The 23,604-nt window shown below is 45.0% G+C and overlaps 1 protein-coding gene across 1 annotated transcript; it reads left to right on the forward strand.

The window, feature by feature from the left end:
* Positions 1–843: 843 nt before the first annotated feature.
* Positions 844–23,127, forward strand: DNASE1L3 (deoxyribonuclease 1L3). The gene is made up of 8 exons (XM_077128873.1): positions 844–1,329; positions 5,464–5,552; positions 11,715–11,804; positions 12,370–12,482; positions 15,342–15,454; positions 17,729–17,886; positions 22,550–22,646; positions 22,936–23,127. Exons 1-8 carry the CDS (start codon positions 1,189–1,191, stop codon positions 23,041–23,043), a joined length of 909 nt encoding a protein of 302 aa, XP_076984988.1. The 5' UTR covers positions 844–1,188; the 3' UTR covers positions 23,044–23,127.
* The last annotated feature ends 477 nt before the right edge of the window (positions 23,128–23,604 follow it).

Genomic DNA, 23,604 nt, shown 5'->3' on the forward strand with positions numbered 1-23,604 from the left:
GGCCAGAGACTGCAGCTGGCACAGCACAGTTTACCTCACCATGAACTAAGGAGACCATCATGTCCTTCCATGTAATATTTGGAGTGATCTCCTTAGAATACGCGGCATGTGGCTACAGATTTTGACCAGGCTGATGACTGGATATGTGGGGACACTGGAAACGCAGTTTCCCCTGTTTTATAGTGGTTATGTCAACGACTCCGTCACTACGAAAGGGAATAGTCGTTCCAGACCCCACCGCTGGCTTTGAGTTGTTCTCTTTACCTTTCTCATGGACGACTTCTCCTTGCAGGAGTCTGGGAATCTCACCTGGGATTTATAACATGATTGGATTTTGCACTTCTTTTTGCTTTTCAGATCTTCATATCTCCCTGCTTAAATCTCTAAAAATAATTTCACTTGGACAGAAATGGTACAATTTTATTGCAAAAACTTCTTTTCTTGGGGTCATCCAACCCCTACAAACAAATAAAATATCAGGTTGAATCACGGATCTCTCCAGGGTCTTTAATTTGCTATCTATTTGTCCTCAAAGTCCAGGAGTGTTTGCTGGCCAGTTCTCTCCCACACAGCACACTGCCAGTGTTTGTGTGTTACATCATGTACAATAAAACTGCTTTAAAAAGTATGTAATTCAAATCAAATTTGGCCTTAACTCATTCTCATTAGGCTAATTAGAGAGTTTGTGTCTGGGTGTGTCCAGGGACAGCTGACCCTCAAATCTCTGCGATTTTCTGAAACCCTGCAGATTTCCCGCCAACGCCTGCCTAATCGTCCCCCAGCAGAAGGCTCCATCACACCCTCTGGGTGGATCACGCTTCCGAGGTCATCAGCTGTCAGGAAAAGGAAAGGCAGGAGAAATGACCAGATGTCAGAGCTGGCTCTGGGGGTGGTGGAAGTTGGGAGAGGATAAGGGACTTTGCAGAGGATGGAGTCTAAAAAATTGGCAGGCCAGTTTCCACAGTAGGGTGATAAAAACAGGGGTTCCTAAAGCCTAGCCCATTTCCCTGGGGAATGAAACTCATACTCTTCAGTTCCTCAGAGAAGTGAAAGCAGCAACAAGGAATCCAGTAATTCCTGTTATCTGCAGGCTTTATAAGGCAGCGGAGCCCAAGGACGTGGCCGGGACGTTGGCTCTCCAACCACCGCTGTCTTCTCCCAGAGCCCTGAAGCCAGAGGACGGCCAGGATGTCTCAGACTGTGGCCTCCCTGTTGTTTCTCCTCCTCTCCGTCAACAGCGCCCCAGCCCTGAGGATCTGCTCCTTCAACGTGAGGTCCTTCGGGGAAACCAAGAAGGAAAATCAGGGCGCCATGGAGGTCATTGTGAAGGTGAGCCCCTTTGCTGTCAGTGTAATGGCTGGACACCTCCTCCCACTCTTTCCACCACTCTCAGACTTTGAGACTCTTGAGGAATTTAACCGAAGTGAGCCCTTGGAGGGTAAGGTGGCAGTTGGCTTGGAACTTTGTAACAATAACAACAGCAACAGTTCCGCTCCAAATAATTGTTACCTCTCTGTGCCCTGTGTCATCAACTGTAAAATGGGGATAATAGCATCTCCGGTACAGGAGTGTTGTGAGGAATACATGAGTTGGTAAATGAAAAGCTCTTAAAATAGAGCAGGGCTCATTGTAATGGTTGGCTATTATTGATTGTTTTTACTGTTCATTGAATGCGCGTGTCAGGCACTTTACGTACAATTTCATTTCATTATCCTTATGAGGAAATATTATCGTTTCTAGTGCAGAGGTTAAATAGCATTGTACAGCTGCTGGGTGGTGGTGCTGGGATGCAGACCCAACCTGATCTTACCTCTTAACCATCAGAGCAATGCAACCTTTTCCTTCCTGCCTGCCTCCCTCCCTCCTTTCCTTCTTTCTTCCCCCTCTTTCTTTTCCTTTCTTTTTCTTCCTTCCTTCCTTTCATCTTTCCTTGTCATTCTCCCTCCCTCTTTTTTCTTTCTCTCTCCTTCTGTCTGTTTCTGTCAGTCTTTCTCTCAACCCCCCAATTCTCCATTCTAATCTCTTTGTCCACTCATAGAAGATTTTCCTTGGGTATTAAGACCAACATCTGGGACTCTGCTTACATTTCTCTGGAGTCAGTTGACTCTTTACTCCATGGATTAATTTACTTTTGATGCTGGGAACCAGAAGCTTTCCCAGGATTCTGATGGTTGTTTAGCACCTCAGAACCCACCAGAGGTGCCATGGCGTGGTGATGGGTTTTAGTGTCAGGCTGCCTGGGTTGAGGTCCCACTTGCCAGCTGAGTGGGCTCAGGAGCTCCCTTGTCCTGTCTGAGCCTCCAGTTCCTTTCAGTGAAATGGGGCTGCATTCCCTGCGTGGGAGAATTCCAGGAGGTTAAGGCCCTGGGCAGAGGCTGTGACGAGGCAGGTGCTCATGGAGGAGAGCCGTGCTTGTTATTAGACAAAGTAGATTCAAGCGAGGACTGTCACGCTGTTCTTACTTAGGTGATCCTCCCTGACCAGGTTGGCTCTGCTCTTTGGATGATGCCCAAGACCTTCTAGATGGTGTTTAGCCGTGACAGCCATGCCAAGCCTGTGGGAACTGTGGCTCCCCGGCTTAGGAGCGAATATTTTCCCCACTTGCTCATACATGGCCCCATGGAGCCTGGGGATCTGTCGAATTCCCATCACCTCCCACACTTGCTCAACCTGGGAAATGTCACCACAGTTTTAAAAGGCCATCTTTGTGTCCCCTGGTGGTTCCATGGTGGGTGGCCTGCAGTTGGCATCTCGCCTGGATGCCTGTGTGCTAGGAGGCCAGCTGGTGGACAGCCCATCACACCCAACTCTGAGAACGTCTAGGGCCTTTGCCAAGCCCTCCTTACCTTCCCCAAGCCGCAGTCTCATCCTGTGAGCAGAGGCCAACCCAAAACACTGCCAGAGCCACTCACCAGAGGCTTTACAGCCAAACAAAGTCCCAGGCATTCGGAATAGCGATATTTACAGGACCTATTGGCTGAGGACCAACTCTATATTTGCATCTGCCTCGGATACTATGGGCTAGTTGTCATTGCCCCCATTCCATCATGGAGAAGAGCGAGCCTCAGAGAGGTTAAGTGACCTGTCCAGGCTTCCTTAACTAGCAAGGGAAAGAACCAGGATCAAATCCAATCATATGACCCAACTCGGTAAGTGGAAATGCCTTTTCTGCTCACCCGTGAGTGAGTTACCACTTGGGAGGTGAGCTCAGCTGCGTCAGGCTGTGGTCATGACCGCCTTCCCCAGGAGGGATGGAGAGCCCGGAGGCCTGCCTTCTTCAGCTCGGGTCTGCCGACCAGCACCAGTTCTCCAGATGCCAAACCCTGCCTGGGTGTTCCGTTCTTTCATTTCTGTTCTTAAAGAGCAGAACTCGTTCATTCCACAAATACTTATCGAAGGGACATTATGTGTCAGGCATGCTCCCAGATACTGGGGATGCGATGGTGGATGTGTGAGCTATTGTCTTCATTTTCATAGTACTTACTGATGTGATAATTATCATTTCAGGACTGCTTGCTATATACCAGGCCCTTATTATGAGTGTCTAAGTTTAATCTTCTGAGTGATACATAACTCTGAATCTATTTTGCAGTATGGAGCCCACCTGTATCACTGGTTTTGTGTCCTGATTTTGCATTAGAAGTATTTCCCACGTTGTTAATATTGCTTTAAAACATGACTTTCAGTGTTGTGTAATGCTCACTCCTGTGTTTGAAACAGACTTGTTTAAAGTTTTCCTATTTGTTTCCAATTTTTTGCTGCAATCCATCTTCCTCTTTGATCTGTACAAGCAATAAAACTAATACTGTTAATCTATTGCATGCCTCCTATATGACTGGCACTAAGTACCCACTTAATCCCCCAGCAACCCTGTGAAGGAATATCACCTTCAATTTATAGATGAGGAAACTGAGGTGCAGTGAAATGGTGGGTATTTCTTTATAGTAGAAGATATTCTTCAAAGGGGGAGACTAGATTAAAGGGCATATACATTAAAAAAAAATTTGATACATACCCTAAAGTGCCTTCCAGAAAGGTCTGACAACCACAAGTAACTAAATCACGGTCACTGATGAAGGGCTCACAGCTCTCCCTCGTGAACTCTGCATGGCTAATGCCATGAATTTCAAACAAACCCATAGTCCTCTTTCCCAGCCTTTCCCCTTGTGGATTCCCAGCCTGGAGCAGCTTCTGAAAGGCTGAGACCCCCGCTGCAAGGGAGAGAGGTCCTGGATGAGTGGGTGCAACTGGCTCTGCCCCATCTCCCCTTCTGGAGACAGAACCAGAATACATGCTCTGGAAACAGAGGGCCGGGGGTATATCTGCCTGCTCCATGCCTTTGGTGGCTGTGTGAGGGGATAAAACTGACCTTAGGGATGTCCCATCCTAGAGCAATGATTTCTCTGGTGTCGTGTCCACAAGGACCCCTATACAGAAAGGCCCCGGTGGGCGCTGAGGCACATGGGCTTGGTCTCCACCTGGTCTCCAAGCCATGGCTCGCTCTGAAGGAGACACTCCTACGTTCTTTGCCCACTGAGCTCCTTCTCACCCTTCAGGGCCTGTTCAAATGCCACCCACTCCTTGGAGCCTTCCTTGATCCTCCCAACAGAACAAATTATTCCTCGGCACTCCCACAGCTTCTGACTTCCATTTAGCACAAATTTCATTTGCCTCACATTACAGTTAGTTGTTCCCATTTGTCCCTCTCTACCATGAGTCTTTGAGGACAGGTACTATATTTTAATAGTTTAGCAGGGTGGGCTTTGGAGTCACACAGACCTGGATTCAAATGCTGGCTCTGCCACCTACTGGCTGTGTCACCTTGAATTAGTCACTCACCCACTCTGAGCTTGCTTTTCTGCTTTGTTTGATGAGCTAATAAACATAGTCTCTGATAGGGTCGTTGTGAGGCTCAGAGGAGGCTCGCAGTAAATGTTAGTTCTTACGATCATTATCATTATATCTCTTTATTTCTGTAGTATCCAGCATGGTGCCTTTCCCTTACTAAGGGTTTAAGGAATATCTATCATTGTTGTTGTAATTAATCAATCAAAACTGAGAGATAGAATTTGCAAGGGTCATGACAGTGGGCTCTGAACTTGAATTGCCTAGGTTCAAATTCTGCCTCAGCCGCCTTCCAGCGGATGGCTCTGCGGAACTTGCTAAGCTTTCCCTGAGCCTCAGACTCCTTGTCTTTAACATGTACATAATATGCTCTTGTTTCTCTCAGATGGTATGAATTTTTCACCTTTTAAAAGGGACATAATGACAGCACCTATCTCAGAGAGTCTTTTCAGGGAAGAAATGTAATTAAATTTAATAAAGTACCCATGCAATATGGAAAATACAGTAAATGCGCATTAAAAGTTTCAATTAATAATAATAATATGATAATATATAATTATTATATTATAATGTATTTTAATAAATGGGCTCACACACCTGGGCATTCTCTCACGGCAGGTCATCAAACGCTGTGACATCATACTGCTCATGGAAATCAAGGACAGCGGCAACAGGATCTGCCCCCTGCTGATGGAGAGGCTGAACGGGTAAGGACAGACGGGCCCAGCCCGCTGTGGGTTCAAGGTCAAATGCAAGCCCAGAGGAACTGAAACTAGAGTGTGGGCCACACTTCCCGACCATCGCACCACATGGCCAGAGCTGCCCAGGATTCTAACTCGGAGAACTTTCAGCCAGCTGGTTTAATATGTATGATAAAGCAAAATAGGGGAACAGGTAAGCAGACAGGACAGAGAGAGAAATGAAAGCAGACAAGGGGCTGGGTGGAGAAGTTCTTTCATAAAGAAAAGATCAAATGCCAGCAATAGAAGAAAGGTTCAATGAAGTTATATGTCCACAGGCAGCCAGTAAATATCATGCTTGCTATAGAGTAAGTTAGACAATAGATTCCAGCGTGGGAAGCCAGAAGTCATGAAGCAAAGAAAGCACGTTCAGAATTGTAGGTAGAGCAGCCCATTTCTGTAATCACATTACATTATACATGAACAAGCATGTATTTGCATGTTTGCATGGGCTTAGAAAAAAGACTGGACGGATGAGCTCCAAACTCTAACAGTGGTTACTTCCAGTGGGCGCAATGGGGCAGGAGGGGGGCAGTCACTGACATTCTGGGAAACATTTGCTTCTTATTTTTTATTATTTTATTTTACAAGTCTGAATTAATTCTATAATTTAAAAATCAGTAAAAGCAAAAAAGGAATGCCTTCAAATAGTTTTAAATGACATTGGATGATATGTATGATTTATATACTTTCTCAAAGAATGATCAGCAGACCCACCCACCTGGAAATCATCCCAGAGAGTGAGTTAAAAATGCATAGTCATAGGCCCCCGAGCTATTGAATGAGAATATCTGGTGGGGGGAATCTGTATTTTAATAAGCTTCCCAGGCAATTCTGATCTAACCTAATTTTTTTTTTTATTATTAACGGAAAGAAAAAAAAAGAAATTAACACAACATTTAGAAATCATACCATTCTACATATGCACTCAGTAATTCTTAACATCATCACATAGATGCATGATCATCGTTTCTTAGTACATTTGCATCGGTTTAGAGGAACTAGCAACACAACAGAAAAAGATATAAAATGTTAATATAGAGAAAAGAAATAAAAGTAGTAATAATAGTAAAACAAACAAACAAACAAACAAAAAAAACCCCTATTGCTCAGATGCAGCTTCATTCAGTGTTTTAACATGATTAATTTACAATTAGGTATTATTGTGCTGTCCATTTTTGAGTTTTTGTATCTAGTCCTGTTGCACAGTCTGTATCCCTTCAGCTTCAATTACTCATTGTCTTACCCTGTTTCTAACTCCTGCTGGACTCTGTTACCAATGACATATTTCAAGTTTATTCTCGAATGTCCGTTCACATCAGTGGGACCATACAGTATTTGTCCTTTAGTTTTTGGCTGGACTCACTCAGCATAATGTTCTCTAGGTCCATCCATGTTATTACATGTTTCATAAGTTTATCTTGTCTTAAAGCTGCATAATATTCCATCGTACGTATATACCACAGTTTGTTTAGCCACTCTTCTGTTGATGGACATTTTGGCTGTTTCCATCTCTTTGCAATTGTAAATAACGCTGCTATAAACATTGGTGTGCAAATGTCCGTTTGTGTCTTTGCCCTTAAGTCCTTTGAGTAGATACCCAGCAATGGTATTGCTGGGTCGTATGGCAATTCTATATTCAGCTTTTTGAGGAACCGCCAAACTGCCTTCCACAGTGGTTGCACCATTTGACATTCCCACCAACAGTGGATAAGTGTGCCTCTTTCTCCGCATCCTCTCCAGCACTTGTCATTTTTTGTTTTGTTGATAATGGCCATTCTGGTGGGTGTGAGATGATATCTCATTGTGGTTTTGATTTGCATTTCTCTAATGGCCAGGGACATTGAACATCTCTTCATGTGCCTCTTGGCCATCCGTATTTCCTCTTCTGAGAGGTGTCTGTTCAAGTCTTTTTCCCATTTTGTAATTGGGTTGGCTGTCTTTTTGTTGTTGAGATGAACAATCTCTTTATAAATTCTGGATACTAGACCTTTATCTGATATATCATTTCCAAATATTGTCTCCCATTGTGAAGGCTGTCTTTCTACTTTCTTGATGAAGTTCTTTGATGCACAAAAGTGTTTAATTTTGAGGAGCTCCCATTTCTTTCTTTCTTTCTTCAGTGCTCTTGCTTTAGGTTTAAGGTCCATAAAACCACCTCCAGTTGTAAGATTCATAAGATATCTCCCTACATTTTCCTCTAACTGTTTTATGGTCTTAGACCTAATGTTTAGATCTTTGATCCATTTTGAGTTAACTTTTGTATAAGGTGTGAGATGCAGGTCTTCTTTCATTCTTTTACATATGGATATCCAGTTCTCTAGGCACCATTTATTGAAGAGACTGTTCTGTCCCAGGTGAGTTGGCTTGACTGCCTTATCAAAGATCAAATGTCCATAGATGAGAGGGTCTATATCTGAGCACTCTATTTGATTCCATTGGTCGATATATCTATCTTTATGCCAATAACATGCTGTTTTGACCACTGCGGCTTCATAATATGCCTTAAAGTCTGGCATCGCTAGACCTCCAGCTTCGTTTTTTTTCCTCAAGATGTTTTTAGCAATTCGGGGCACCCTGCCCTTCCAGATAAATTTGCTTATTGGTTTTTCTAATTCTGAAAAATAAGCTGTTGGGATTTTGATTGGTATTGCATTGAATCTGTAGATCAGTTTAGGTAGGATTGACATCTTAATTATATTTAGTCTTCCAATCCATGAACACGGTATGCCCTTCCATCTATTTAGGTCTTCTGTGATTTCTTTTAGCAGTTTTTTGTAGTTTTCTTTATATAGGTTTTTGTCTCTTTGATTAAATTTATTCCTAGGTATTTTATTCTTTTAGTTGCGATTGTAAATGGGATTCATTTCTTGATTTCCCCCTCAGCTTGTTCATTACTAGTGTATAGAAAAGCTACAGATTTTTGAATGTTGATCTTGTAGCCTGCTACTTTGCTGTACTCATTTATTAGCTCTAGTAATTTTGTTGTGGATTTTTCTGGGTTTTCTATGTATAGTATCATATCGTCTGCAAACAGTGATAGTTTTACTTCTTCCTTTCCAATTTTAATGCCTTGTATTTCTTTTTCTTGTCTAATTGCTCTGGCTAGCACTTCCAACACAATGTTGAATAATAGTGGTGATAGTGGACATCCTTGTCTTGTTCCTGATCTTAGGGGGAAAGATTTCAATTTTTCCCCATTGAGGATGATATTAGCTGTGGGTTTTTCATATATTCCCTCTATCATTTTAAGGAAGTTCCCTTGTATTCCTATCTTTTGAAGTGTTTTCAACAGGAAAGGATGTTGAATCTTGTCAAATGCCTTCTCTGCATCAATTGAGATGATCATGTGATTTTTCTGCTTTGATTTCTTGATGTGGTGTATTACATTAATTGATTTTCTTACTAACCTAATTTTTTAAAACCTCTGCTGTAATGTTTCTTTTGCAGCTGCAGCAACAAACTGGGGTACACAGTAATAGGCACCATATAGCTCAATTATGTTAAAGAAAAATACATGTGAAAGATCGGAAGGAAATGTACCAAAATGTTGAGAGTGGCTACCTCAGGGTACAAATTTATTAGGATTTTAAATGTAACTTCTTCTATGTGTTTCCTATTTCTTCCAAATATTCTATAATGAGAATGTTACACTCTCCCCCATTCTTGCTTATGAACCATTTCAAACATACTTGAAAGCACAGAGATGATTATAGCAACAGCCAGGTATCTACCTCTTAGATTTAACGAACAATAACATCTGGCCAATATTATACTTTGATAATTAAGAAAAGTCACATTATTTTCAGAAAACGAAGGGCCATCCAGATTCAGGATGCACGGGGAGGAGCGGGCGTGGATGCTGGCTTTTACTCAGGCGCCGCTTGGGCTGGCCCCAATGCTCTCGGGACCCCAGTTCCTCATCTGAAAATAACCGGTTGCAGCAGAGCATCTTCTTTTGAACCTCGGCTGATTCTGTTTCTGGATCTTATCTTTGACTCTGAAAGAGAGAGTGCAGGAGGGATTAGGAGCTCAGACTCTGCTTAGACCACCTGGGTTTGGATCCTGGCTCTGCCATGACCTCAGGCAAGTTACTGAATCCCCTTGCGCCTCACTGTACCCATCTATAAAATGGGGCTAATGATGAACCCACTTTCCTGAGGTGTTGTGCTAATTAAATTAAACTGTGTATAAGTGGTTTAGTGGTGCCCGCATATAGCAGTGCTCAAGAAGTGCTAGTAATTTTTAATACTAGTAAGAGGAAGGGAAGGAAGCATTACAAAGGCAGGTAATGGGTCCAGGGTGCCTCATGTAACATCTGCTACTAATAACCTAACTAGAGTTAGGCATCCTGCTGACCAATCTGCAGGCGCTGTCTACCTCATGCACTCCCCACAACACCCCTGTGGGGTAGGTACTATTGCTGCTTCCCTTGCAGCTGAGGGAATGAAATGCAGCAAGAAAGGATTTGCCCAAGGTCATCAGCCTGCAAGTGGCTGAGCCTACATTGGAACCTGGGTCGCTCCTGACTCCAAAGCCAGCACTTTATTCTGAGCCTCAGTGAGCCTTCCTGGCAGGGGGCCTGGTCAGTTTTCAGGAGTGTAGAGGACTGAGAGGACAGGTGGGCTCCAGACATCTCCTCACCATCGGTCTGGGGCAAGTCTTTCCACCACCAGAGGCCTCAGTCTTGGTGCTCCCAACCTGCCTGGACTGTGCCATGGACTGGAAGCAAAGCCAAGCCTGTTTATTCATCCTCTTACCCCACATAAGCCAAGAGGGCCCTTAGTCACCTTGCAGCTGAGTCACTGAAAGACGTTTGCCAGTCCAGGGCTTGGCAGTCTAGATTCAAAGCAGGGCCAGCCTTCCCAGATGGGAAGTTCAGCCGAATCAATGGGCGACACACTTGGGCCCCTGTGGTGGGTCTGCTGTCAACACCCATTCGAAGTACCAGGGATTTCTGTAGGATCTAAGTTTGTCCCCAAATACCCCTTCTGTTTCTTTCCAGCTGAACCTGAGAATATGCCACAGCTATAGACGTGTCCTAGATCTTTTTGTTGGCAGATGGGGTGAAACTGTGTCAGGCTCTATCGAGGGTGGAGTTATCAGCAGGTTTGACAAGCATTCAGAGAGGCTCAAGTTTCCCTCATCAAGTAGATGAGGGGTGGGGTCATATGTACCTCCAGGCTCCAAGATAAAAACATGAGCTGATTTAAGATCACAGTTCCCTGGCTTGTGAGAAAATGCCTGGTGAGCTTCAGAGGAGGATAAAATGTTTAATAAGATGTTACTAGGCACTGATTGTGTAATAAATGCTCAGGAGCAGCACGCAAATGGGGTGAACCTAAGAGGTTTACTCCACGGGGAGCACTAGCCGCAGCTTCAGCCTGCACTAGAGTGGGGTTTGGGTCTTATTCAGATCTGAATTTACCATGGCCTGTGGGCTACAGAGTGTGGGGCTTGGGAGTGAGTCAGAACTGGGTTCAAATCCCAGTTTTGCATTTGCAGACTATAGTTTCCAAGGACGAGAAATAATAACTCTAAAGATCCCAGCCGGTGTCACGTTGCCAGACAGCAGTGATACTTCTTATCAGACACAAAGAAGTGTCTTAGTTTGGGGACTGCTATGACAAATACCACACGTGGGTTAGCTTAAACAACAGGAATTTATCAGCTCACGGTTTCAGAAGCTAGAAGGCTTCCTTCCTCACAGGGTAATTTGTGGGTTCCTCAGCTTTCCTACCACATGGCGACGTCTTCTTTTCCTTCTGATTCCATTGACTTCATTTTCAGGCTCCTTCCCAGGCCTTTCTCTAGGTCTGAATTTCTGCTGGAAATTACTAGAGTAATCAGATGGAGACCCACCCTCATCAGTTGGGACACAACCTAACTAAAACATCAAGAGATCCCATTTACGATGCACTCACAACGGCAGGAAGGCAAGCTAAGATCAACATCATGCATTTGATGGGGGGACCTAATTCTTCCCAACACTACAGCAAAGGTTCTGGGGCACAGAGGCCCTTCCACACGATGCCAGGGCAGTTGGAAGCAGATTGGAGAGGGGACGGTATATGCAGTGTGCGAATATCTGTTCTTTAAGAAGCAATGTGAACTCTTTATGTTTTCTAGAAACTCAAGGAGAGGTATAACATACAACTACGTGATTAGCTCTCGGCTTGGAAGAAACACATATAAAGAACAGTATGCCTTTCTCTACAAGTAAGTGTAATCGGCACTTCCTGGAGTATGGTCCACTTATAAATGACGACTGTGAATGGAATCAAAATGTAAACCTTTTTTTTTTGTTTCCTCAAAACCTGATGTTGATTTCAGAGCAGTTCTCAATATTAATCAGAATAATTGCTGTCAAAATTGGGCCTGATGCAAACTCTTCAAACTAAAAAACACGGGTAGCTTCCGAACAACTTATTTTGGGCTGGATCAGAGGTTCTTTCTTCTACACAGTCAGTCCTGATCCAGGAAACCCAACATGGCTGACTCTTCAACTTCATGCTCTTGACTCCTTCCTGCTAAATGATTTTTTTTTTAAGTCTAAACATGAACATGTGTGCGTCCCCGATAATGAATGAGTATGACTCAGGCCTTCAGTTGCCAAAAGGTACTGTCTATTGAGAAGAGTCGGCCCAGCCTTGCTCTTGAGGAAAAATCCCTACCAACTAACAAAAGCATGGAAGCCTAAAGAAGTCCCAGGAGCCTTCTTTCTTGAAAGAAGCAAGGAAAAAGAACTGACTCTGTTGGGAGGATTTCCTCTTTTCTCTTCTAGGGAAAAACTGGTGTCTGTGAAGGAAAGCTACCTCTACCACGACTATCAGAATGGAGATGCAGATGTGTTCTCCAGGGAACCCTTTGTGATTTGGTTCCAGTCGCCTTACACCGGTGAGACCCCAGACCCCTCCCGCCCATGAGAAGGGTGGCCAGACCTCCTGTTGGCCCAATGAATGGACAGCAGCCCTGAATGTGAGCTGCTACCCAGGGTTCATACAGCATCTTTAGGGAGGTTTTAGGTTGTGCAGAACTTCTTTTAATGCCTGCATGTAGAGGACGCTATTTAGTTTAATGGAACTAGACTCACTTCTCAGAATGTCACGTCATAAGACCTTCTGAGCCTGGAACCCTCCTTCTAGAAACAATGATAACTCCACTGTCTTTGGGGCATTTAGATTGCTGGAAAATGTATCAAAGTTTCTCAGTCCCCATCAAGTACAACTATTGCTTCATTTTTTAAAGTCCTAAGCGATGCCCAGCAAAGATGAACCTCCAGCCTAGACTTTTACTCTCCCTTTTACTTTTACTTTTACTTTAAAGTCCTAAGCGATGCCCAGCAAAGATGAACCTCCAGCCTAGACTTTTACTCTCCTAGACTTTTACTCTTTTTAAAGTCCTAAGCGATGCCCAGCAAAGATGAACCTCCAGCCTAGACTTTTACTAGTCCCTACATAGTATCTCCTCCACAGGCTGGGGGTGGGAGAGGAATTCCAAACAGATTGTACCCTAAACTCTAACAACAACAGTACTCATATTTCATCGTGTCCATTAACAATTACGGATCCCTGATTAAGTACCAGCCATCATATATACATGGCCTCCGTTGCAACAACTCTATAAGGTGGGAACTCAGATTAGCTGTACTTTGTAGTTGAGGAAACTGAGATTCCAAAAGGCAAAGTCATTTGTTCAAGGTCATCCAGCTATTGAAGTGGACAAGCCAGGATTTTAACCTGAGCTACCATCTTAATCGTTATGCCACACTTGGTGGAAAGTTGAGAATTAAATTTAGTTTGCAGATTGGAACTACATAGAATCAAATATTTATTGAGCACCTACTGTTTTCCAAGTCTGGTTTCAGGCACCAGACAAGGCAGACAACTGTCCCCGTGAAGTTATATTGTAGTAGGGGACAAAGATGATGACCAAATAAATACATACAGAGCTATAAGTACATATACTTCTATTTATACCATGCAAATACAAGCATTGCTAATTTTTGCCCAGGGTTAATTAGCTCATGGGCAGAATATTTTTTCAGGAAAACAAATATGAAAGAATAGTAGGGAAATTCCCAGAAGAAAAACAGGAGGAGGTGGGGGCTATTGAGGGCAAGAAATGCCCTTCAGAGACCAGCTGCAATAATCCTGTTCGTCACATACAGGACTCGATTTGCTTTTGGGTAGCCGGGGCAGCATTCAGAGAGGGCTCCCCTAAATGATGATTTCTTCTCAAAGATGGCCCTGGGCCTCTGGCCTTTGTGAATTTCTAAATGAACCTATTTGCCTTGAGCCTCACACCCTTTCCCCAGTCCTAGTCCCTTTCCCTCCCTCCCTCCCCTGGGACAGCACTGCCCATGGCCTACTTAGAGTTTTCTCTCTTGTACAAGGAAACTTCCTTAAGTTCCCTGCATCGGGATTAGAGATCAGGGACTTAGCTATTCAACCATCTTTTTGTTCATTCATTCATTCATTCATTCACATATTCAGTTAACAAGCATTTTTCAGTGCCTCCAATGTGCCAGGTACTGCGGTAGGTGGTGGGACAGCAAAACTTGTAAGTCTGCCCTCACAAGCTTACATTCTAAAGGGCCAAAGAAGGAAAGGAAAGTAATTTCAGAGCATGAAGAGAAGAAGCAAAGTGCACTGAATAGCAGGACACATTGGATGACCTTGGTCTGTGACCTGAGGATCCCAGACATACAGAAGGCTGGGTGATAGGAATGCCAGGTGGAAGGGACAGTGACCTTGAAAGCTCAGAGGTGGCAAAGTGTGTTCTGGGATGGCAAAAGCAGGATGGGGTGTGGAGTGTAGGCACAAGGTGGGGAGTGGGAAAGAGATTGGGATGGCTAAGTGTGGGCCCCAGAGACAGGCTGCCCTGGACCCTGCCCTGACTCCCCACTTAGCAGCAGTTGGTCTTGAGCACTGATCACCTAACAGTCCCCAGCTCATGGTAAGGGTGGGGATCCAGGGGCAGAGGGAGGGAAAACTCCAGAAGAGGTGCACAGAATGCGACAGCTGCACTGAGCAGGTAGACAAAGCACAAGCTCCTGGCAGGAGAAGGTTTGCAGACCCTTTGTACAAGATCACTTTCTTTTTTTTTTTGTATGCTGCATGGCAGGGTCACATTTCATTATTTTTCTATGTGCGTATCCTGTTATTACAGCACCATTTGTGGATTTTTGTTTGTTTGTTTGTTTTGCTTGATTGTTTTCTGGGAAGTGCATGGACCGGGAATTGAACCCAGGTCTCCTGCACGGCAGGCAAAAATTCTACCACTGAACTACTCTTGCACTCCCCACTTTACTTTTAAAAATAACTGTTATGGTTTTTTTCCAGATTATAAAGAGTATAAACTGACAAGCCTCAATTTTTCAAGTTAGACATTTTTTTAATAGTCTCAGTCCCAAAGTCAAATAGGCTTGCTGCTTTTTTTTCTACAAATAAAAAATACAGATGTGTAAAACATGGGAAAATCAAAACAGCCACAATGCCAGCAAGGAACACTGTCTCACAGCTTTCTCTTAGCCCTAGAGGGCAAGTGGGAGAAAAGAGGCTTTCGTTATGAAAAATAAACAGCCTAATGATGGTGACATAATTCAAATCCCAGCCACTGGCTGGTCCCCTCTGGAAATGGGGGGACCTAGACGATGCAGCTTTGTGCCTTTGCAGCGAGGGCCTGCTCCCCCCAGCAGGGTTCCTGTGACCTGGACAGGGGAAGTGCGTGACTTCCCCTCTTTCCTGTCCTCAGCTGTCAAGGACTTCGTGATCATTCCCCTGCACACCACCCCTGAGGCGTCCATCAGAGAGATCGACGAGCTGGCTGATGTCTACACATATGTGAAACGCCGTTGGAAGGCTGAGGTAATGGCCTAACTCTGTTTCTGTCCAACTCCCATCAGCAGGGGTAGAATCTTATCCTTAAGCGGTCATAACTCCCAGGGAAGAAGGAGTGGGGCAAGGCATGTGCAGGCCACCACTTCACAGCCTCACTTTAGGCCATAGATAGCCCTCTTGCTAAACTTCCATGGGTACCATCTATGCGGGGCTTGGGAATTCATGAACCGCACCACTAATGACAGCTGCCAGCATTCACTGGGTGAATAGGTCAGGACAGGCACTGTTCTAAGGCTTGGAATGCACACGTTTATTTAATCCTTCCAATAATCCCATGAAATAGGTCTTTTTATCATTCCCTCTTTGCAACTGAGAAGGGTGAAGCAGAGAGAGGTCAGGAATCTTTCCGTTTCAAGTCACAGAGTCTCAGACAGGCTCATAAGGCAGAGAGCCATATATTGGCTTGTACGACTAAAATGTCTAGGGGTAGCTCTGGCATAGCTGGATCCAGAGCTCAAACAAGGTAGTCGGGGCGTGGTTCATTTCTTTCCTTTCATCTCTTGGCTCTCCTTTTCTCTGGCTGGTCTCCATTTCTCAGGCCAGCTCTAATCTAGAGACAACAAGACGGCTGGCAGCAACTCCAGGAAGACTGGCAAAGTCTCTTTCCCGAAGTAGGATAAAAGCTCAGGGGTTGAGTACCATTGGCTCTGATTAGGTCACATGTCCATCCCTGAGCCAGTCGCTGTGAACCAGGGGGATGAGATGCTCCGATTGGCTACTTTTGCGTCCGCTCTGGTAAACCTCATCGACTCAGGGGGAGGTGGAGTGGCTTCCCACGAGAACTTGGGGTGCTATTTTCAGTAGAAAGAAGAATGCATTCTCCATTCTCTAGGCCTCAATTATTTCCTCATCTGGAAAACAGAGATGCCACAACTTGTGGCTAAAAACTCTTGGCAAATATATTCTAGGGAACTTTTCTTTCACATGCCTCTCTCCTCCTTTTGGGAAGTGATTCCCCTGCTCCTCCTTCTTTCTCCTCAGTTCTCTGCTCAAAATGCAAAACGGGTCAAGTGACATGTGGACACAGTTCTCAAAGAGGGGACTGGGAGAACACAGGAGTATGTTTCCTTGCTTTTTGAGAACAGCAGGGCAAAATGAAGGCTCATTTATCTGTTCCTTAAATAATGCATCCATTCAGTCAGGCAGTAAGAATATATTGAGCATCTATTAAGTGTCAGGCTAGGGATGCATCAGTGGCACAAAAGTGAATCAGAGGGGAATCTTATGGCGAAGGGCCTTCAGTGATACATGTCTGGGGACAGTTCTTGACTTCACCGCGCCACCTCCCAGCTGTATGGCCTCGAGGAAGTCTCTTAATTCCTCTGATCACAGTTTCCACGGCATTAAGTCAGGGCTAATCGTCCCTTCCATCTCTTAGTGCTTCTTGCTGTGAGAGTTCCAGTGAATTTTACAAAATACCTAACTCTGGGCGTGGCACGTGGTGAATGCTCAGTAAATCATGCCTGTTGGGAGTACGAAGTTATAATCGTTCAGGTTAACGTCCTCGGGTGCTCTCATCAGTCTCGGGGAAACCATCTACACGGAGTTCATAGAAAATGTTTCTGAAAAAATGCGGAGTCTGCAATAGCCCCCAAACAACAGCACAAACAAGGAAGCCCAGCCCTTCCTCCAGATTAAACGGGCTAAAATTGTGCCCCAAACAGAAAGATTCGGTTGATGGCCTTGGAAGGGAGGTGGGCAGCTCCCTGTGAGGCCCCTCCCCTTCTCACCCCCACCCCCACCTTCTCTAATGGATAAAATTTCCACAGGAAAAAGGTCCCAACTTCAAAACAATGGGGAAGAAGGGGCAGAGGCAGGGCTGTCAGATGCACCACCCAGGTTCATTTTCCTGCTAAGAAGCGAAAAGGCATTGATTCATTCTTATGCTGATACCCTACAGTAATTCAAGCCAGAGGCAAGAGAAGCGCGGGAATAGTGAGTGGGATTCTTTCATCCCCGCGTGACTCTGTAGCTGAATTACAGAGACGTTGCTGACCAAGGGCGGGGCGGGGGGGGGGGGGGCCAGCCCCGGCACGCCCTCCACCCACTGAGCTCCTACCCCCCCCCCCCCCCGCCTGTCAAATACTCATCAAAACCGAGACTCAGTTTTAAACCGTGGCCCTTCCTTTTCAAAAGCAAAGAGAAAAAGACACTCCATTGGTTACGGGGCGTGGGAAGCGGGGACCTGGTTACGGTCCGGACCCACCGCATTCTGCAGCCACACCCGAATGGTTCTTTCAGAATTTCATTTTCATGGGCGACTTCAACGCGGGCTGCAGCTACGTCCCCAAGAAGGCCTGGAAGAGCATCCGCCTGAGGGCCGACTCCAGGTTCGTTTGGCTAATTGGGGACCAAGAGGACACCACGGTGAAGGAGAGCACCAGCTGCGCATATGACAGGTATGAGGCTCTGCCCGGGCCTCCGCTAGCCCACGCGGTGCCTCGGGGTGCAAGGCGCCCCCCTCTACGCAGACTAAGCATCACCATGACAGAGCAGCAATTAGGTTTTGGACCCCTCCACTGGGTGCGTTGCCCAGTGTTTGAACTGCATGACCATATGCAATGGCTTTGGACATCGTAGCTTAGCAATGATAAGCACGAGCTTTGGAGCCGGACGACCTTGGTTCAAATCCTGACTACCACCTACCCTGTCTATGCCCAAAAGATTTAAGCTGTCTATGCCTTAGTTTCCTCACCCGTAAAATGGAGATTGTGGCAATGCCTCACCCCTGTGGCTAGCACAGGCATAGGTAAGTGCTCAGTACATTAGCTGGCTGCTCATTACTCCACCATAAAGACATGCTGCAAATCATTCTCCCAATCTCCTGTCCTTGGCATTTGGTTATTTCCAAGGGTTTGCTATAAACACTGCTGCAATGAACATTGGATATATGCCTTTTGTGCATAGATTTATGATTTCTTCAGGGTAAAATCCTAAAAACGAGACCAGTCAATGCAAGAGTATTTACATTTTTCAAGTTTTTGCTGCACATTCCTAAATGCAAACAAATATGTTAACCTCGTAGCACTCCCTTGGAATTGTGAGGGCTTTCGGGGGGCTTTTCAAGCAGCTTTAATCTCTACTCCTGGAATCAGGACTGAGGTGGAGGTGCCTGAAGCCTGGGAACATTAGCGAGCTTCCCGTCCATAGCAGAGGCCACAGGCAGGGAACCCCCTTGGAGCCCTGTTCTCACGGGTGGCCACAGCCCCCAGTGCTCACCCGACTGCTGAGGAAGCACGAGACGGCCATCTGTGAGAGAACGGTTCCCACTTCTCATGTTTGAGGTCTGGCTTTCGTTTCCACACATGACTTTCTTTGTTCCTCTTAGAGCTTTCAGGGCTGGAGACCTTTGCTCCAGGTCTCAGAAACAGCCTTAGCACTGGGGCATCAGAATCAAGGTGGAAAGTTACAAGAGACTTAGCTCCCAGCCTGCACTCTCCCCATGCCCCCTGTTTTGAGAAGCTTCCAGAAAAGCTAGCTGAAGACAGCCACTCGTCCACTCACACATGCCTTTTGTGTGACCTTGGGCCAGTCGCGTCCCTTCTCTGGCCTCATTTTTCTCCTCTCACAAATGAGAAGGGAATGATAAAAAATAATGATGTAGAAGGACAGTAAATCACAAGGAGTGATGCTCATAATATACGAGGTAAGGTGGGGGAACAGGTTAAAAAAGGACCCCTGATTTTTATATACATACATGCCAAATGATGGATTATACGTGATTTTTGAAAGGTTGATTTACTATGTCCCTTCTCGAATTTTCTGTTTCCATCACAGCACGTATAATTTTTATGACTTTTAAAAAGCCTGAAAAATATTCTTGATAAGGAAAGTTAGATGAGATCGTCTCAATTCCAGTCTTAATTCTGTGTTCAAATATTCATTTATTAAACACCTACCATGTGCAGCTTAACCAATAACATCTTCAAAGGTCCTGTTTCCAAAGGGATTCACTCCCATCGGACCAGGGGTTGGGACCTGACTATTCCTTTTTTGAAGATGTGAGTCAATCCCCAAAAGGAGCGACTAGAGAAATATAAGTCAAAGTCATGAAATACCACTTCATTTCCATTAGGATGGCTATTATTTAAAAAATGGAAAATAGCAAGTATTGGAGAAGATGTGGAAAAATTAGAACTCTCATGCACCGCTGGTGGGAATGTAAAATGGGGTGGGATGGTGTATTAGTCTGTAGAATGCAATATACCAGAATTGGAATGGCTTTTATAAAGGGAATTTAATAAGTTACAAGTTTACAGCCTATAAAACTGTCCAAACTAAGGCCTCCAGGGGAAGATACCTTAATTCAAGGAAGGCGAATGAATCTGGAACACCTCTTTGTCAGCTGGGAAGTCATGTGGCTGGCATCTGCTGGTCCCTTGCTCCTGGGCTCCATTGCTTTCGGCCTCCATTCCTGTGGGGAGTCCTCACTTTGCTTCTCCAGGGCTGGCTTTCCTCTCTTGGCTTCCCTTGGCTCTGTCCAGGACAGAACTTTGCTTAACATCTCATGGCGACATCTGCTGGGCTCCAAGCATCTCCAAACATCTGTGTCTCTGTTCTCTGAAGCAACTATTCTCCAGGCGTCTACATCTGCTCTCTCTGCTGGCTCTCCTCTGTCAGCTCTCTGCTCTGTCCAAAATGATTCCTCTTCAAGGTAGACTCCAGTAAACTAATTAAGACCCCCCTGGAGTGGGTTAAGTCACATCTCCATCTAATCAAAAGTTCACAACACAATTGGGCACGACACATCTCCATGGGATAATCTAATCAAGAGTTTCTGCCCTACGATATTGAATCGGGGTTAGAAGAAACAGATGTCCCTACAAGATTGGTTCAAGATTAAAACATGGCTTTTCTGGGGGTACATAATAGATTCAAACTGGCATAGGTAGGGTGCAGTTGCTGTGGAAATCAGTTGGGCATTCCCTCAAAAAATTAAACATAGAATTATCATGTGGCATGGCAATTTCACTTCTAAGTATATATTCCAAAGAATTGTAAGCAGGGACTCAAACAGATTCTTGTACACTGATGTTCATAGCCGCACTATTCATAGTAGCCCAAGGGTGAAAATGACTCGTAACCAGAAATAGATGAATGGATAAACAAAATGTAGTATATACTTAATAGAATGTCGGCCACAGAAAGGAATGAAATTCTGATGCATGTAACAGCAGGGATGAACCTTGAAAGCATTGTGCTCAGTGACATAAGCCAGACACAAAAGGACAAATACTATATGATTCCATTTATGTGAAATATCTATAATAGGCAAATTCACAGAGACAGAAAGTAGATGAGAGGTTCCCAAGGGCTGAGGGGAAGAGAAGTGAGGAGTTATTAGTTAAAGGGTAAAGGGTTCGGTGGTGAAGAGTTTTGTTTTGGGGTAATGAAAAACTTTGGTGATGGAAAGTGGTGTCGGCAGCACAACATCGTGGAAGTAATTAATGCCATTGAATTGTGCATGTAAAAGTGGTTAAAATGGGAAATTTTATGTTATGTATGTGTTACCACATCAACAGCAACCAAAGCTAATGATGGAGGTGTTGATGGCAAACTCGCGGACCCAAAACCTCCAGTCAGAATCACAGGAAGGTCTTGGACGGTCGTGAAATGGCAGTTGGCCTTCCCGTGTCACCCGGTGGGGTCTTGTAGAGACAGACTGGTCAGCCCCTGTTCTGGTTTGCTAGCTGCCGGAATGCAACACACCAGAGACAGATTGGCTTTTAATAAAAGGGGATTTATTTCATTAGTTCTTCAGAGGAAAGGCAGCTAACTTTCAACTGAGGTTCTTTCTTATGTGGGAAGGCACAGGATGGTCTCTGCTGGCCTTCTCTCCTGGCCTCTGGGTTCCAACAGCTTTCCCTGGGGTGACTTTTTTCTGCATCTCCAAAGGCCTGGGCTGAGCTGCAAGTGCTGAGATGAGGTATGCTGAGCTGCTTGCACTGTGCTACCTTGCGCTCTCTCATTTAAGCACCAGCCAATTAAGTCAAACATCATTCATTGCAGCAGGCCCGCCTCCTAGCCGACTGCAGATGTAATCAGCAACAGATGAGGTTGAGGTACCATTGGCTCATGTCCACAGCAACAGAACTAGGCACCTTCACCTGCCTAAGTCTAACTACCACAGCCTCTTGGGCTCCACCTGAGTCCATGTTTCCAAGGCACTAGTCATTCAAGTACCACGTCCCCATTTCGTGTCACACTGTGTATCACCTCTATTGCTTTTCTTTAGATTTTTCTTTAAACCCACTCCATAGTCTTATGGAAGTAAATTATTTTAAGTTAAAATTTCATGATACTAAGGTAAATAGGAAGACTATCATTTGCCATAAATTGAAGGCTTATGTGGAAGTTAAATATAAACCCACATAACAAATGTTCCACACCAATGCAAGGTGTGGGTGGTGGGATGGTTTGTGAGAATCCTGTATTTTAATCATGATTGTTCTGTAAACTCTCAACTTCTCTAATAAAAAAAAAAAGGAAAAAAAAATAACAGTGCAGGGGGAGGGGAGGTAGAGGAAGGAGCAAGCATTATTCACAATTACCAAAAGGTAGAAGCCACACGAGTGCCCATGAACCAAAGAATGGCTAATCAAAATGTGAAAGAAAAAGAAAATTGAACAGTGCTCAATTCTGCCTTAATTTTCTTGCCCGCAAAATGCTTCAAGCTTGTGGCCTGATCTCTTTCAAAATGGGAGCATAGGGAGGTATTAAAAGACAAGCCAGGCCCTAACTGAGAATTTATCCATGACCTCATTGGGAAAACTGAAAACACTAAGTGAGAAGGGAGCCACAGCCTTGTCAGTCTGAAACCATTGAATGTGAAGTGGTATCCATGCACCATGCAGTCTCCGCGAATCCCACCAGGGGTCCCTGCCCACAGGGGTGCTGATTTTATTTAGCATTCGTAGGGAGCCGCTCTGGAAAGCCAGAAGCTAAGCAAGCTGTGGAAAGGGCCAGAGTGCTCGGGCAATGCCAGCTGTCAAACGCAGGCCTCAGTTTGACCCTAGAAACCAGCAGGATGGACTGTGACTCTCTCCCCTCCCCTTGCTCCAGGATCGTGCTTAGAGGGCAAGAGATCATCAGTTCTGTGGTTCCAGACTCAAACTGTGTCTTTGACTTCCAGAAGGCTTACAAGTTGACAGAAAAGGAGGTAAATGATGTCTTGTCTTTCCTGGGAGGATGGGTTGGTGCCGCCTTCAAGGTCACCATTAAAGACACAACTTTGGGCCATTGGCCCGTGAGTCTCAATACCTATGATCTGTGATTTAAGCATCTACCTAAATTTCAGATTCCCTGCTCAGGGGCTTGTGCCCACGAGAGTGACTTCAGGCATTTCATCTCCCCTCCCTGAGCCTGAACTTGCTTATCACAAAATAACCTCTCAAATAGTCCCCCAGGTGTCTCCAAACTCCCCAACTGGTCTCTCTCTCTCCTTCCAGGCCCTGAGTGTCAGTGACCACTTCCCAGTTGAGTTTAAACTACGGTCCTCAAGAGCCCTCACCAACAGCAAAAAATCTGTTGCTCCAAAGAAAAAAAATCGCCCCTAGATACAAGATTATATAACCATTTCTCACGTCTAAATAAAACAGCTCCAGCAGGTATGAACTGCTCCCTGTGCTCAGGATACAAAACTGATCCAACAGCTTTCATTTTTCAACTTGAATTTAATCTATCCTGAACCAAATTCCTAGTTATCCATCCCTGAATTGTCCAGAAAGAAACCAAGGGCTTTTGCGGTTCAAAAGGCCGTAATGGTACCCTGAGCTCATCAGTTGTCACTGCCGCTGCTCAACCCTGCCACTTGACAAGCTGCAGGAAGAGGAAACACGTATCACTTTTATTTTCATGAGAAGAGCCTGTTCCTAGGAAAAGACCTGAAACACCAAGGTCCAAGGTCCCAACTATACCCCAGTGATTTGGGGGGAATTACCTGTTTTAGGACTCTGCTCCCTCCTCCCCGAGGTAGACCACCAGTGCATCTTGTCCAATTGAAAGATGAAGGTTGCTCCCACCAGGTGTTCCTGCCTCCAAATTGTCCTCCTCCAACTCAGCCAGCTCAGCAGCCATCCTTGGCCATCCTTTGAAATACCAGCCGACCGCATCCCACC

The sequence above is a fragment of the Tamandua tetradactyla genome, chromosome 15, assembly GCF_023851605.1.
Source record: "Tamandua tetradactyla isolate mTamTet1 chromosome 15, mTamTet1.pri, whole genome shotgun sequence".
Taxonomy (NCBI): Eukaryota; Metazoa; Chordata; class Mammalia; order Pilosa; family Myrmecophagidae; genus Tamandua; species Tamandua tetradactyla.

Excerpts from the sequence above, each read along its gene's own strand:
- DNASE1L3 (XM_077128873.1), top strand. The coding sequence starts at position 1,189 with ATGTCTCAGACTGTGGCCTCCCTGTTGTTTCTCCTCCTCTCCGTCAAC. Across the intron at positions 5,553-11,714 it reads CTGATGGAGAGGCTGAACGG|AAACTCAAGGAGAGGTATAA; the intron begins GTAAGGACAGAC and ends TATGTTTTCTAG. Across the intron at positions 12,483-15,341 it reads GTTCCAGTCGCCTTACACCG|CTGTCAAGGACTTCGTGATC; the intron begins GTGAGACCCCAG and ends TCCTGTCCTCAG.